Genomic DNA, 17,332 nt, shown 5'->3' with positions numbered 1-17,332 from the left:
GGGATCTCTAGGCGACGATACCTCCCCCGGAGCTTATCGTTCGTCGGCCGAGGCCCGCCTACGCCCGGCCACTCTGCGTTTGACACCAGCACCTATAGAAATACAGTTCTTGTGACGGGCGCGATTGCTACGGACGAAGCAGTGATCCGCCGCGTCTGTTACAACCGGGACTGAATAAAAAAACAACAACAAATCAATTATCCTTCCAAATTTATTCAATCGTTTCAGTCATTCATGTATTTTTTGTAGGCATACTCTGGAATTATCTTGAGCTCCCTCTGCGAATTTTGTTTTATGTCTTCAATCTCGTTCCAAGAAGCGGTAATTTAAGTTTGGGGCACAGAAAAAAGTCACATACGGGAGTTGTTCAATGACATTCGTAGAGATATTGTTAAAAAATTCATTCACAATGATGGCTTTGTGAGATGGTGCATTATTGTATATATAGTAGTCACCGTAGGCTTTCTGCAAAATTTTCAACACGTTTGAACTTGAAATTTTGTTCGCATCACAAAATTTAAGACAAATTCTTTGTTCAATTTTTTTTCTCCATGGTAAAAATCGCAATATGCATTTGAGTACAAACCAATGTTTTTGACTGCTGACACCAAACTAAATGACAGATTGTGCTTAAACTTAGCATCAATATACAACTGCAACTCTTTTAACCTGGAAAGAGTTCAGCGGAAGTTTTTACACTTCATACAGTTCAAAAAGGGTAAACCTCTAAATGAAATTTGCTACCAAACTTTGATGTCTGAGTTACCGTTGCTCTTCACCAGAAGGACAATTGCTGACCTCACTCTAATGCACAAAGTGATATCCACCATAATAGATTGCCCAAAATTACTGTCCCTGATAATCTTGTTTGTGTACCCACAAGGACCACCAGACTCCAAAACATGTTTCAGTGTGAGTAGGTCAAACTTTACCCACCATTCTCCCCTGGCACACATCCACAGAACAGCTAATAATTATGCTGAGCTGTTGGACTTGCTCCACACCACTCCCGCAGCTATCAAATTAGCTATCCTATCCATCGAATGGCCATCCCTCAATTCTCCGCTTTTTAATGTGTTTCTCTATTTATCTTCACATTATTTCCATTTTCAATTTTTTTTTAGAATGAATTACGTGTTACGTGTAATAGTTGACTTTTCTTTGTTATTTTCTGTAATACTTTATTCTCTTTTAACTGTATGTTGTAAGCGCCCTCTGAGCGTTTATTAAATAAATAAATAAAGAGTTCAGTTGGGCCAACTTAGCAAAAAAAATCTGAAAAATCATTTAGGCGGGCCCTTTAAAATTACTCAGTCCCGGTATTTACGTCACATAATGTAAATTACATTTTAATGCAAATCTCAAAATTGGTGGATTTTTCGAGAGAAGTTTTTTTACCTCTCAAAACCTCCTTAGTGAGATGACAAATCAACTCTCAATTTTTCTGTATTTTACCAGTGCGATATGTCCGATAGGAGTATTTTACCTTTCAAAGAACTCAAACAGCGGGCAAAGACAGCTTCTCCAATTAGGGTTACTGGGGTACCATACTCCAACGCTGATATAGCTGTCCATTTTCCAGTACCTTTCTGCCCAGCAGAATCACGGATTTTCTCCAATAAGTATTTACCTACAAATCAATTGATTCATTGTCATAATGGATAAAAATATGAAACCCAATCAATCGTCATACCCCTACCGCACCCCGGGGTGCATAGGGCACTGCATGGGTACAATGAATGCGGCATATATCAATCATCTGTTACATTGTGGAAAGGTGATCAGTATTAGGCTTCAGGTGTCAATCCAAGAACATGAAATATTGCGGTGAGAACTACCTTTTCAATCAATATTTTATGTCAACCTTCCATCAAACCCGGGACCTTAAGCATCGTAGGCAAATGCACCAACCAGTACACTGCAATGCGAACTTATTTCCGCTCAATTTATTTATTTAGAATGTTTACTGAGAGTAGCCATTGAACTGAAACCACTCGTCATTTCACACACAGAATCATATTCTTAATCCGCCTGGACACCACAAATTTATATTCCAACCAAATGTAGTTAAACACACACAGACACCAGGACGTGTACATCGGCTGGATACGAGGACACTGCGGAATCCTTGGCAACGAAAAAGCTGACAAAAAGGCTCGGGAGGCTACGCTTAAGAAAACAGCCCCCGATTTTGCCGATTTTCCGCTCAGTTTTGCCAAAAGAAAAATAAGAAGCAGGACCCTTCAACTCTGGAACGATCGCTATTTGAGTGAGACAACCGGAAGTGTAACTAAAATGTTTATCCCTACAATTTTTCATGCCTATGATTTCAGAAAAATGCAAAATGCTGGCTACGAGCTCACCCAGATGCTTACGGGTCATGGTGGCTTCATGAGCTACCTGCATCGCTTCAAGCTCTCAGAGATCGACAGCTGCCCATGCGACGATGAAACTCCTCAAGATGTCCCTCACCTGTTGATGCATTGCCCCTTTTTCAGCTTTCAAAGACAACAGCTGGAGGCGCGATGCAGAGGCCTGGGTGAAGATCTATGCGACATCCCATCGGTGATAGGTAATAAAGAACTCACACGAGAGGTAGTATCATACATGATAAATATAGCGCAGGAAATTGGTAAAATAAACCAAAGTAGGGAACAAAATGCCGAACACTCCTCTAGTGGAACGGAAGGCCTGTTGACTACTGCCAACAGGCCGGCTTCTCCTGAAGAGTTTTAAGTGGTTTCCTCTCCACGTGAGCAAATGCTGAGAAGTTCCTGATTAGCCCACATTAATATATCCCTCCTGATCCCAATAGTTTAGATAAATTTTAAGATATTTAATAGCAGAAAAATCCACTTTTTGAAATATAAACCTTGTATATTATAAGCAAGGTAAATAATAAAGCAACTCCCATATAACAGTTAAACACACTGTACTACAGAAGTTCATAGGTATCTATATTGGTAGACTGCAAGAAAGACTACGAGAGTAAAGGACTGCATTGGTTCTTCAGTTGCAGCGAATCTTGATCATTTTCATTACATGGAAGACAAGGTGATCAATCATACGCTTCAGTTGCAAGTCCATAAACAGTGTAAAACAACCTTAAAAATCAATATTTCACATCCACCCCGTTAGGAATTGAACCTAGCATGTTAGGCGGACGCGCCAACCAATAGATTACGAGGCGAACTTATCTCCACACGATTACCATTTTCAGGATTTTTTCCTGAGAGTAGACATCTAGTCGATAGTCATCACACTTGTCCAGGGATCTGGTGCTATTGCACACTCAGAACTGTATCCTTTACCCTCCCAGACGCAGATGGAATAAAAGAAAGTGATATTTAAATCTGAAAATTTGGAATAACCAGAGACCGGTTTTATCGCTGTTGCAACATCTATGTGACCATTCTCGATCCAATATAAGATCAACCTACTACAGTACGAAATTAGGTTCGCACTGCGCATACCTCTTTCCCCGCTATGTTAGCTTCACCCGCGGTCCTCGTGGCTACGCCGTGTAGCACTTGCTTTACTAAGATATTAACCCATTCAGACCCTGAGATAAAATGGATGTTCAACCGATACGTTCAAATTCACTATCACCAATTGTAAAGAACAAAAAAGGACAGGTAAACATTTGAATCGTAACAATGATGCATTTTTATTTATCAATGATGTAGATACGTACTATATAAAATAACAGAATGTTGGTGTTGATCAATTTTATTAATTTTTATAGGTGGTACACAAACCTCAACGCACTATGATTATTAATACATATGAAAAAAATAATATCTGAGAACCCTGATATCTCGCAAACTTGTGCCATTCACATAATTTCATAGCAGACTGGTATTGGAGTGCATTCCGTAAAATATACTTTATTACAATTTTCAAGAACCGGTGAAGTCAAATTGTTAAATAAAAAGAGACGGCGATTGAGCACGGCGACAATCGACGATTTTGATAAAAATGCAAATAGATTGAAGGTTCACTCTTTTAATTTGGAAAAAAGATATCCTACAATAAACAAAGTTTTGCAGCTGTCAATAGAGAAAATTCTTTACCAAATTTCAAGCGTAGCATTTCCCATAAGGTAATCAAAGAATTGGGTTTTCAATATTGTAATCGAAAACGCGTCAGTTTATTGACTGAGCAGGAAGACCTAATTATTTGGCGTAGAGATTATTTAAGAACTGTCGAGAGATATCCTAGGGAAGGTCGTCGATAAAACCAGTCTTAGAATATTCCAAATTTGTGGAACTAAGTGTCACTCATCTTTTATTTCTATAATAAATTACAATGAACTTCTATAAATAATTCTCACTAGCAGGCTTAAATATTTTATATATCACTACATTCAAAAGAGGTTACCATCAGTATCCTTATAGCGCAGTATATCTTTAGTTATGTCCATCAAAAATGAGTCCAATTCTCCTTTATTCCAGCCTTCTAAAACATCAGCCATCTCGTCTTGGGTCATTCCTATCAAAAATGTTTTAAGAATAAGTTAACAAAAGTAAATAATAATCTGCAAATCTAAGAAATGTATTCAACATGCACTGTAAACGCATTCAAGAAATTCTTTCAATTTGCAATAATAACAAGGTATCTCCTAAATTAATTTTAATCTTACGCAGAGTAATGTTTTAATCATTGAATAGTAGGTACCATGCGCAGTGAACTGTCCATAGATTGAATGAAACCAATGCTTCCCTAAAATCTGGCTACACGATTAGTACCTAATTTAAAAAAACCACTAATCATTATAATAACTAACTATAAGCAACAGATATTTTTAAATTATTTTGTTGTTAATCGTAGCAATCTGCAATGAGTTCTATATATTATATTGTATGTATATATTATTTTTTAAATTGCGACAAATCCCACGCGCCACCGTTCCCCTGCGCAGTTACACACGAACTGGAGGCAAAAGTAAAAATCGCCATGCTCTGACTAATTTTTGAACAGGGAACTGTATAGCTCCATTGATCCCTTTCAGGCGGGCGCTTATAACTAAATTCAAAACATGCATGAATTTATATCTTTGGAAACTCTATGGAAGCAGTTGGGTTAAACCAATAGGTATTTATTTTTCATGACTGTTTTACGACAAATTAAGCACTAAAATCGATTGACACAAAAGTATTTGGTATTAAATTTGAAATTATAAAGCTTTTATGCTGATATTATGGCATAAAACTACTTGTTAGTTTATTTTGAAATATCAAATTGTAAATTTATTGTATTGTGTTTTACGTACAATGATAATGTTATTGTTACATTATAAATATGTAGCTGTTTTTGTTGAAATACCTCAAAGGAACCGTATATTAAACCTACTACCTATGTACCTACTGACTACTTCTCTAATCGAGAACCTCACAGCACGCCCCCAGGTAGGTACTAAAAATAGTATTTAATAGTAATTTTATGTTCATATAAATAGAAAATGTAAAAACTGTTCATCGTATTAGATAGAACAGCTAAATAGGTATTTAAAAAAAATATAACGGAGGCCTTCGTAGTGTAAGACACTTGACTCGCTTGAACGGCTTTGGGTTCGATTCCCGGTGAGAACACAAAAATTTAACATGATAATTCTCAAGGCTGGGTGTTTTGCACTGTGATTCACCACTGTAATCGGGCCCCTTGGCCTGTTGTGGTGCAAAAAATAAACAAATAATATTTCTATATTAATTATTATTATTATTACATTAATTTTAAGCGAGCAGCTTAAAGCTGATATGCTTAAATCTATTTAAACGAAAGTTAGTTGTCGGCGCACTTTTACTTTTCTGAAACAAATCTAGCCCATTTTTGAACCAATTGAGACTACACATTGATATTATAGCTCTTGTGGCAGCCTTTTCCAACCATCAACAACCCTATCGCTCAGGAAATGCTTCCGTGGATTTAGATTGAATCTCGTTTTCTCCGGCCTGAGACTGTGGCCTCGAAGAAGAGCATCTTGTTTAAGCTCGAACATGGGATCCAAATTTGGGCAGCTATAGTGACTGTTGAGTATCTTGTATGTCTCTCAGGTCTCCCCTTTTTCGCCGTTCCTGCAGCGTTGTGAGACCGAGAGTTTCCAGTCTCTCCACATATGGAAGCCGTTTGAATTATGTTAGATTAAGGTTAAAGATTGAATGTTGGATTAAGGTTTTAACGGTCACCGTTATCAATATGTTTCTTTTTTGGGTGACACCGTGTATGTTGGATTTGTTTCGATGTTTCAACTAACATAGCAGGAGCCATCTTCAGGGTAAACTGGATAGTTAGTGGTTCAAATATGAAATTTGATATTTTAAGTACCTAAGTCCAAATGATTATAGACAAGAATTAAATTCCACCGCCTAGAGAGTTATCAGGATTGACATATATATGAAAAGAGAGATGGAGAACATTTTTGAGAAGGGGAATATGAAAGTACTTAATATAAACATGGAAACATTTAAAAAAATTACAGACGCATATAAATATTTTTCGCACATAAATCTATATAAAAATAATCTAAAAACAAAATCTTGTCAAAAACAATCACGCAAAATCACATTATATTTTCATAAACAATGACATTGATATTTGAATAAACATATAGAACATAAACAAGAAGCAATATGACAATTGAGTATGTCCAAATGCTTGCAGACTGGCTGGATTTTCTCCCTAGGGAGTTGTTCATATTAAAATTTGTTGCAATAGAGAGGGAAAACATTTTTGAGTAGGGAAGAGATGTGGAAATGTAGATGTTCAAACATAGGCAGAATGGTGAATGTTACACAGTGTGTAAAAGGGCCACTTAAACCAGCCAATGACAGGTCATAAGCCCTGTAATTGCCTAGACTCCCATAATCCCCACTCTGTTGCAACAAATTTAAATAAGAAGCAATATGTTTTAACAACATTATTTTTTCTCTCTTGTATAATTTACACCATGTCCATTACAGCATCAAATTTCCGCATCGTTCAAAATTCAAAATACTAAAAAGCCAACAATAATCTGGTAGTACTCCATCATCATCATTCTCTTTTGCATCTAACAGTACATAAGGCACTGCATCAGAACACCAATCACATTGTAATTTGATAATTATATATACGCCCAATGGGCATTTTTATGGGCACATTTATACATATAAAATTATTATAAAAAAAGTAGAAAGACTCAATGGTTTATAGTAGACTTTGTGGAAGTGGAAGCGGGGAAGAGGTGTTTATAATTGAATTTGATTCAGTGATCGTTTGAAAGAAGACAACTTGTTATCAAAGAAATCAAGACTGGTATGTTTGTTGGCAGACCTAAGAATTCCGGGCATAGGGGAATGAAAACCATAATTAGTTCTATGGTTATCGGTATGAAAGAGTAAGTTTTGTCTGAGGTTTCTAGTTGATATTTAATTTTCTCAGTAGTTCAGGCGCATCAAAGAGTGAGTTGAGAATTTTAAATAGGACTATAAGGTCGGATTTATTTCGACGGTCTTGAAGAGAAGATATATTCAAAGTAGTTTCTAACTCATTATACGGATATACATAGATCTCTGGATAAGCCCAATCTCCAGCCTGTCTTTCTCAAAAATCGATGTTGAACTGATTCAATATTCTTGGTGTGAACATCATAATATGGAGACCAGATAACAGAGGAATACTCTAGGTGCGGGCGAAGTAAGAAACAGAAGAGAGTTTTAAGGGTATTGATATTTTTGAAGTCAGCTGTGCTTATGTTAATAAATCCAAGAAGTTGTAAGGATTTATTGATAACATATTCAATATGAATTGTAAAAGAAAGTTTAGTGTCAAGTATAATACCTAAATCTCGTATACTAGACACAGATGATAATATTTCATCGTTCAATGAATAGTCGTTTATGATTGGATTTTCCAGACGAAAAAATCTCATAACCTTGCACTTACTTAAGTTGAGATGTAGATTATTGGATGAGCACCAGGTGCTAAAAGACAATAAGTCAGATTGTAATAGTGAACAATCGGAAGGGCTGTCAATCTGTTGTCAATTTTAGTGTCATCAGCAAACAGCCAAGTTGATGAAGTAAGAAAAGCATTTTTTATATCATTGATGAACAGATTGAATAGCAAAGGAGCAAGGTGAGCACCCTGTGGTACACCCGAAGAAATATTAATGCTGTTTGAGATGGAATTTTTTACCCTTACAAAAAAATTTTGTGTTATTAATTTATTTGACAATAATTGTAGTCTGCATTACTTTACGGGCTGTTATACCCATTACGTAATGCAGACTGTAAATATAAGTTAGAAGTTAATGAAAAGAAATTAGATAGCTGCTAAACATAAATGAATAGATACATATTATCCACAGAAGTTGTATTCCGCAAGTGAATAGCCCTATTATGGGTGAATTCTGACTTGTATTTGTACGGTTTCTGGGTATGTAAAACAGGACATGAGAACTCGCTCCTGTATAATTATTGGGAACATACAAACTGATCTCTTCAGTATATTTGGATTATATATACTTCCAGAAATCAGCTATTGAAATATTTCCCGGAATGGAAAATTTGACAAGATTCAAGGGTGTTGTAATCCAGCATCCCTGCTAGGAATAATGATGGATACAAGAATGGACAATCATTATTTTCTTTAAGATATAAATATCTCAAAAATTGCTTTTGAACCTTCTCTATTTCGAGGATGTGGTTCGATTCAGAAGGCTCTTAAATTATGGAACAGTATTCTAGTATGCTGCGGACTCATGTATCATACAATGTGCAAATTGCACGTTGTATGATAAACTAGGTTATATGGAAGGTAAGATGATCAGTCTTAGGCTTCAGGTGCCAGTCCGCTTTTGAAACAAATGTTTCACACTGACCCTTCAGGAATTGAACCTGGGATCTCAAGTACAGTAGGCAAATGGGCCAACCATTACACAACGAGGTGGACTTATCGCCACTCAATTTTATTTTTCAGGATTTCTACCTGAGAGTAGCCAACGAGTCAAAAACCCCTGTCCAAGTGTCCAGGGTTCTGGATCTATTTCAAATACATTACATTGACAAAAATTTATGAATGCTGGGGTATTTTTTACACAATAAAAGCTGGTTTAAAATTTATATTACTTCACAGTGCAATAACAGCAATATTGGATATCAAAATATGAATATGCATATCGTTGAAAATCCGTTTACTCTCCCGTAAAGTCTAACTTATTTTAGATTTGCAACTTTCGCTTGGATCTGACGACATTATAATCTTACTTACCAAGACCTGTTTTCATAAGATGGTAAGCTTCACAAATCAACTGCATATCACCATACTCAATGCCATTGTGTACCATCTTTACAAAGTGTCCAGCGCCATCTTGTCCTACCCACTCGCAGCAAGGTTCGTTTCCAGATTTAGCACAAATTGCCTGGAAATAAACAGGCAGACCATAAATAACTAAAAACCTTAGCAGCCAATAATTCAAAATGAAAGCTCCTATGTATGGCCAAGTCAGTAATTATGTACTTTTTAAAGCTGTAATTATTGTTCGGGAGGTGCAGACTATTGCCAAGGGAGGAGCCAAAAATACTTAGTAAAAAATAATTTTTCATATTAACAAATAAAACAAATTTCATATTGTAATGCAGCAGTAAAAATTCAGGGAATTAATACATATTTCTTTTTTACATTTTAATACATTGGAATTCGGCTATGACATCATTGAGGGGACCAACAAAATTATGACGTTATAAAAGAGACTCCTTAAATACACTATTATAAAGAATGGAAATTTTTTAAAAAGACTTACAAATTATTATGTATTTCATTGATATTGCATTGATATCAATACTGACTACTACATTAGGTTAAAATAGCTATATCTAAATAAAAACCTAACGAGTTCATTTAAAAAGAAAAACAACAGTTATATGAAATTCATGTTCGCTGTATGCCTATTGTCGAAAAACTGTTTTTTTTTCAGAAAAACACATTTTTTCAGTGGTTCTCTGTAAATACTGCGTGACAGCGGACGTCTCTCTGAAGGGGAAGAAACAAGAAAGTGTTTCGGCGGTTGCATAGCTTCTTATAGCGATGGACTAATGATACTGACGCTATAACCGGGTTTTTGATATGCTTATACATACAGTTTGGCCGGACTTGCTGAAAAGTGATGTTATATTTGAGTTGGCGTAATAGCTGAGGCCGTTATAACCGAGAAAAACATTATTTATATTATTAGTATATTACAATATTTATTACAAAAATTAAATGGTAAGGAGGCGGAAACCGCTGATTTAATGGAATAATATCGATATTGACTTTTTTAAATATTTAAACTTGAAAAGGATTTATAAAAACAGGTTTGAAAAATGTAAAATATAAATAACTAATGTTATGACATAACTTCCAAATTTTTTTTAACCAGTCTAGTGTAAAATTGAAAAAATCACATACATCGTTGTTCAACAATGTTTGAGTATGTCCAAATGCTTGCAGACTGGCTGGATTGACAAATGAATTGAATTAACTACCTGGTAAAAGAAGAAGTATAAAAATTGGAAAATTATTTTCAAGCGTTGCCTAGTAGGTGATTTGTTTCAGCCGGATGAATCTCACCTACACGATAAAGGTTTCAGCTCTTTTACTTCACAAAAGTCAACAGATGGAAGAGTTGAGGAAATGTGGATGTTCAAACATGGGCAGAATGGTGAATGTTACAGTGTGTAAAGTGGCCACTTAAACCAGCCAATGACAGGTCATAAGCCCTGTAAATGCCTAGACTTTCATATTCTCTTCTCATAAATGTTTTCCCTCTCTGTTGAAATAAATTTTAATATGAATAATATCTGTAATTTTACCTGGAAAATTGGTTTGATATGTATCCACGCTTCTTTATGTCCACCTGGCATAAGAGAAGGACCATAACGAGCGCCATCTTCTCCTCCACTTACCTGAGAAAATATAATAATACTACATACATCAATTCATGTGAAAAGATCGAATTTACTAACATTAATTTTTTGGTGGAACTGCATTCAAATTATAATAAATGAATATGGTATTTAGTTTTGACTATATTCAATTTGGGATATTCGACCAATGTTGAGTTGGGTGATCGACGTTGTCAAACAGGTTAATTGATGTAGTTTAATAAGTCGATAGAGAAATGTCCAAAGAAATCCCAGCAGCCAGTTCCATATGACAGGGTGATGAGCCCTTTTCTGGTCAATTAAAGATCATAGAGGAAATGGAAAATCAGTACTAGGTTACAAAATGGGAGATAAGCATTTAAAGACATGCTACGCAGATGATGCAACCATAGTAGCAAATCAGAAGACAATTTATAATGCATATTACACAAGTTTCATCTAGCGTCTGAAATTTAACATGAGCATCCCAGTCAGTAAAACAAAAAGCTTAACAATATCTAATCACCCTAAGAGATGCAAACTGATGATAGATGACAAGACAATAATGGAATAGGTCATTTCTTTCAAATATTTAGGTGTCGAAATCTCGAGCCACAGAGACCTATACACCGAAGTGAGGAACAAACTAATAAAGCCTCAGCAATATCTGGATGCTTGAGAAATATCGTATAGCACAATAAACACATGCGGATTGAATGCAAGGTCCGTATATACAAAACATGTGTTAGACCAATTGTGACATATGCAGTAGAGACGAGGGCAGATGCGGTGAGAACTAAAAATTTGCTAAGAATATCAGAGATGAAAGTACTAAGGGCAATAGCAGGAAAAACTCTAAAAGACAGAATCCGGAATCAAGAAATTAGACCGACTTGCGATATCCATGACATAGTTCTGTGGACATAGTACAGGTTCGATACCATGGTGTACGAAACAAGGAGAAGATTCTGGAGAGATCACGTCGATAGAATGGACAGCTCCCGAATCCGCTACGCTGTGGCCCGCGAAACCCCAGTTGGTTGCCGTCTGCCCGGAAGACCACCAAAGAGAAGGACGGACAGCTGGAACTCGGTGTCTCAGGAATCATCCTCTAGCCGATAACAGATCAACCGAACTAAACAGAGAAGAAGAAGACAGGAAATGTCCTGTTTTGCCAGGTATGCCAAGGACAAACCATATTACCTATATGTATGTATGTATTATTATAAGTAAATCAATGATATAAGGGCACAAAATTTCATTAGTTAAATTTGGTTTAAAAATATAACAAAAATTGCACATAAATTTATAATTAAAAACTGTGTTATGTTTTAAAAATGTCAATGAAGCTCTAAATCTTCTTATGAAATATATAAATTTTAATCCATCGTGTATCAGTAATAAATGTAAGCTTATAAATTAAACATACATAATATGTAACATTACTGCTTCAAAAACCTTCCAAGAATCTTTTGAAAGTGACCTACATTTGAGTTATATGCTGTATCATTGATGTTTAACCTTGATTTTAACCTTAGAGATTAATGAATCACTCATGACCACAAAAATATAATAAAATATATGATCCGATATTACCAATTCATTAAAAATCATGATTGTAAGTTAGATAACATTCATGTATTTAAAAATATATATATTATGGAGCCTAAGATTTAGTTTATAATTATTTTATAATACTCAAATTATTTTTTTTACTCGTCTAGTAAAGCTTGAAAACTATCATTAGTGTTCTCACTAATACTCTGTTCTTTTTGCAGGCATACGTAATCTAATCAATCTTGGTAATTCCTTGATTGCTTTAAAGTTCTGATATAAACAAACTAAATAATAACCTAATAAAATAAATAAAATAACTTTGTTTTTAACCACTAACTTTTTATTAAATTTTTTTCATGTCAGTGGAATTTTTTTTAATAAAAAGTTAGTGGTTAAAAAAAAGTGGTTTTATTTATTTTATCATAATGAATAACCACAAAGTTAGAGCTTCAAATATAAACTTTATAAATAAGAACCTATTTATAAAACCTCATTAATCATTGTGGTTACTGAGATTAAATTGTGCGTCACAATAAAAATTAAATTTAAAAGTTTTAATATTCTAAAAAATTTAATGATAAATTCCAACTATAAGGTACACATTTTTACAATTATTTAATTTAATAAACAACATGTTACGTTTAAATATTTGATCATTCATTGCATTTGTGAAAAAAACGGCAAATCATAAACTAAAATACAGTTTAAAAATCATAAGCAAAATTGATTACCCCAGCACCGACAAACAAAAGACCCTTTTCTTGCAGCTCTTTACACCTCCGTTGAGTATCAGTGTATTCTGAGTTACCCCCATCGATGATAATATCTCCTTTTGACAAGAGGGGTGTTAATTGTTTGATGAAATCATCGACTGCCGATCCGGCTGAAAATACAATCATAATATTGCACACTTTTATAAATACAAGCTGTTTTACAAGTTTGTCACAGGTTATTTTTATATACTTTCACTAGCAAGATTGTAATTTTCTTTAGGTTGAAAAGAATATTGATAAGGTGGTTAAAAAAAAATTTTCAAACTTATTAAGCTTAAAATATTACACAACAAAGCATCCATGTTGTGATTTATTGATAAAATAATGATAGATAGTTATTTTAAGCATAGTGATTGTAAAAATAGTAAGCAAAGACTAAAGAAACATAAATGTTGTTAGCCTGATAATAATTTGATGAGGCAAAATCTATATTTTTAGATAATATTAAATAATATTTTTTTGTTAATTTATCGACTCTTAGTTCAAAACATTTAATCGACAAATACAATCGACGTTAATTAGCGAAGAAGAGAAGGCATTGTGAATATTTTTTGTTACATTTTACTCTAAATCAAATAAATTACAATAGAGTTTACTAAGCTGACTTAAAACCATTGTGATTATACATTTTAGTATTATTTGAAAAACCATAATTTTATTACGAATTTATTCTAAGTACACTTTTGAGCCAGCTAAACACCCTTTTTTATTCAACAATAGAATATTCTTGCATAATTATTATTTTACCTTTCACAAGGATCATAATCCTTTTGGGGGACTTGAGTTTGCTGACCATATCCTGCAATGATGTAGCTCCGATAATATTAGTTCCCTTGGCTTCATTATTTAGAAAGTTTGTCACCTAAAATACAAAATTATTCAATGGTGTTATTGTTCTAGTACTTACCACCCATGGAGAGAAAATAAAATTGAATTTAACTTTTTGTTTCAATAATTGACTTTGCCTGCAAGCATCGCTTCACATTTTTGAATTAAAGAAATCGGAAGCGTAGTAATTAGATCAATATATTTGAATTTAGTAAATTTAAGTAAGTATAAAGATATTGTAGAATTAAATATAATTAGGATTTAATGTATTACGGCAATGCAAAGAAAAATGGCAAACCAGCATCAGCTAAATTAAAAACAATAATAAAGGTACAGTGCATCCAAATATTCAATAAGCCTATGAACCAAGTACACATACAAACTTAATTTGTGTTAGTGGGCACACTAGAACATTTTATTTGTCACTCTCACATAAGCAAAGGGTTATCAAAGATTTGAAAGGACATCATCATCATCATTCCCTTTCCGCACATAATGGTGCATAGGGTACTGCATTGGTACACAAATCGCAGTGTATTTTTATTTTTTTAAAAAGGATTAACCCGCTAAGCCTCTATTTAGGGGCTTGTCAGTAGTCCGTAGGTGGGTAAGAGGGGATATGGAAGGAGGTCATGAAAAATACACCACAACACCAAGACCGATTGAGAAAAAGTCTTCATTGAATTTTTTTCTTGCAACTGGCGGGAATCGAACCCGCGATGCCAGTTTCACAGTTAGCCGTCTAACCAACTGCGCCACGGCGCCTGACGTTTCATAACCATTTTTGTTACTTGAAGGTAAGATGATCAGTCATACGTTTCAGGTAGCAGACCAGGGACTATAAAATACTCAAGTGTAAAAACACATTTTTAAATCAATATTTTATGCTAGCCATACCGGGAATCGAACCCGAGACCTCTTGCATGGTAGGCAGATGCCCTGACCACTACACCACGAGGCCGACAAATTTGAATGGACAGTAGGTACATGTAATTAAGAATTATAAATAATCAATCAAACATTTTTATTTTAATTTTACTCCTCAACAGGCCGCCCCCATTACTAATTTTTTTTTGTGTTCTCATCAGGAATCGAACCCAGAACTTTCCGTGTGTGAGTCAAGCATCTTTAGCCACACCACGGAAGTCACCGATATGTCCAATGTATATCAGGGTTCGCTGCAAAATTTTCACAACCAAATTTTAATGTTATTATTCATCGTCATCTCATTATAATAGTTATATCTAAAAATAAAAATAAAATACCTTTTCTATAGTTCTGTTATACGCACAGACAACAAATCCTTTTGAATCCATATTCAAAATAAGGTTTTGCCCCATGACTGCTAAACCGATCAATGCAATATCAGCTTTTCTGGAAATCATTCATGGTTAAAAGTTTACCATAAAATAATGATTTAATTTACCTCGTGTTATAGTCCCTTGGCTAGTGATGCAGACTCATGGATCAGAGGTCCGAGGTTCAAACTCTATCCCAACTTGATTTCCATTTTCTAATAGTGAGTCATTTATAACTCGTTGAAAATGGTCACCAAAATTGAAATATTTGGGTAGTAAGAACGCTAATATATATTTTTTATTTTTAAAAATAAAAAAATTACATTACTACTATTTTAGTTCTCCTTGTTTTTTAATCATTTTGTAATATTAACACTATATTGCTAATTATATAAATAAGAATATATATAAGAAGTAGCAACGTTTTTTATTCAATTTAATATTAATTTATGGTGTTTAATAATTTGATCCGGCCCTCGACTTGGAGACAGAATGATAATTTGGCCCCAGATCTAGAAAAGATTGCCCATGCTTGATGTAAAGCACATTCACATAGAATATGTATGGGTGTTTCCTCATCTGCACTGCAGAACCTACATCTAGAAGTTTCGGAAAGGTTTATTCTAGCAAGGTGTTAGTTCAATCTGCAGTGCCCTATAAGGGCTCTAGTGATAACCCTCACTCGATTTCAGCTGAGCTTTATTAGATCAAAAGCAAAACTTTGCGAGTTAGGTACTGTTACCCTTAAGGTACTGTGTATACAAAAATATATATATTTATATATAGGTATAATTTTCAATCATAAACATAGTTGAACATTTTTGAACGTATAACGTAAAAGAGAACTAGTATAAACAAAATATAGTCTCATGGTATTTAATGAAAATAAACAAAACTTATATGCATTGACCTAAGCTCGGAATTATCATATATATTATAAATTAATAAATTTTTAAATAACTAAAAATTAAAGCTTAATTAAATAAAAATGACAAATTAAACTTACTGTGCCATTGCGGATTGTAGATTTGATTTTCAAATCGAAAACTAAACCGGAATTTAATTTGACAGATGACCGGCGCGAAGCACACTGTCTGCTCCCAAATACAAAATACAACTGACAGCCGAACGCGGCTCGTTCTTCATGAATCTGTCAATATTGAATGGTTAATAGAGTAAATCCACAGCAAATCGCTAAGGTCATCCAAGTGCCATTCACTTTGATTAACTTATCACTTGACTTGTTTTTATTACAAGGTCGTAGAAAATTTATAGTAATCCCATACATAAGGAATAACATCGTTAAAATGACAGATGACAGATGACACAGATTTGAAAAGCTATCGTTACAATCACAGACTACAGATATCTTGTTACAATTTACAATGTTGTAAAATCCTACCACAGACTACAGACGTACAGATTACAGATCCATAATCCTTCTAGGATTGACACAAATCGACGATTTAAATTATATTACGTACCTACATACACAAATAATAAAATAAATCATTCCTAATTCTTGATAGAAAATCGCAAAAACGTCCACAACAAAAAAATATTATGGTATGTATTCTCAGATTTTTTTAAAATGCAACTATTATGGCACTATGAAAAAATAAATATCTTATCGGCCTCGGGATGTAATGGTCAGCGCGTTTGCTTACCATGCAAGAGGCCTAGGGTTCAATTCCCGATATGGTTGATATGAAATATTTATTTAAAAGGGTGTTTTTACACTAAAAATATTTCATAGTCCCTGGGCCCCGATTACAATGGGAAGTTAACATTTATCTTCAATTTTATTTACAAAGCAAAATTAAGTTTTCTGTATGAAATGCAGAATATGTGTAAATGACGAAGATACTTTAAATGTTCATACAAATATACCTACTCATTTTCGTATACAAATATCGGTTTTTCGTTTTTTTTTATTGGTGTGCCAATGCAGTGCCTATGCACCATTTGGTGCGGAAAGGGAATAACGATGATG

The 17,332-nt window shown here is 34.3% G+C and overlaps 1 protein-coding gene across 5 annotated transcripts in view; it reads right to left on the bottom strand.

Annotated features, from left to right (window-relative positions):
* The window catches only part of LOC148284559 (6-phosphogluconate dehydrogenase, decarboxylating-like), a 28,995-nt gene extending 12,333 nt beyond the window's left edge, over nt 1-16,662 (bottom strand). For 2 of the 5 annotated variants that reach the window (XM_088238396.1, XM_088238400.1), the window contains exons 1-8: nt 16,346-16,649; nt 15,307-15,415; nt 13,961-14,075; nt 13,172-13,323; nt 10,833-10,925; nt 9,250-9,400; nt 4,381-4,491; nt 1,487-1,630 (exon numbers count right to left, since the gene is read on the bottom strand). In XM_088238396.1, coding sequence (XP_088094522.1) covers nt 1,487-1,630; nt 4,381-4,491; nt 9,250-9,400; nt 10,833-10,925; nt 13,172-13,323; nt 13,961-14,075; nt 15,307-15,415; nt 16,346-16,353 — 883 coding nt within the window. In that variant the 5' untranslated portion in view covers nt 16,354-16,649. Of the gene's footprint in view, nt 1-1,486; nt 1,631-4,380; nt 4,492-9,249; nt 9,401-10,832; nt 10,926-13,171; nt 13,324-13,960; nt 14,076-15,306; nt 15,427-16,345 lie in introns of those variants that run through there. The other 3 variants (XM_088238380.1, XM_088238390.1, XM_088238407.1) reach the window with 2 other exon arrangements.
* Between the last annotated feature and the right edge of the window lie 670 nt (nt 16,663-17,332).

The sequence above is a fragment of the Micrasema longulum genome, unplaced genomic scaffold (genome assembly GCF_059751315.1).
Source record: "Micrasema longulum isolate JH-2025_06_02 unplaced genomic scaffold, ASM5975131v1 h1tg000110l, whole genome shotgun sequence".
In the NCBI taxonomy this organism is placed as follows: Eukaryota; Metazoa; Arthropoda; class Insecta; order Trichoptera; family Brachycentridae; genus Micrasema; species Micrasema longulum.
The sequence above is the reverse complement of the archived record's forward strand: the minus strand, read 5'-3'. Positions and strand labels throughout refer to the sequence as shown.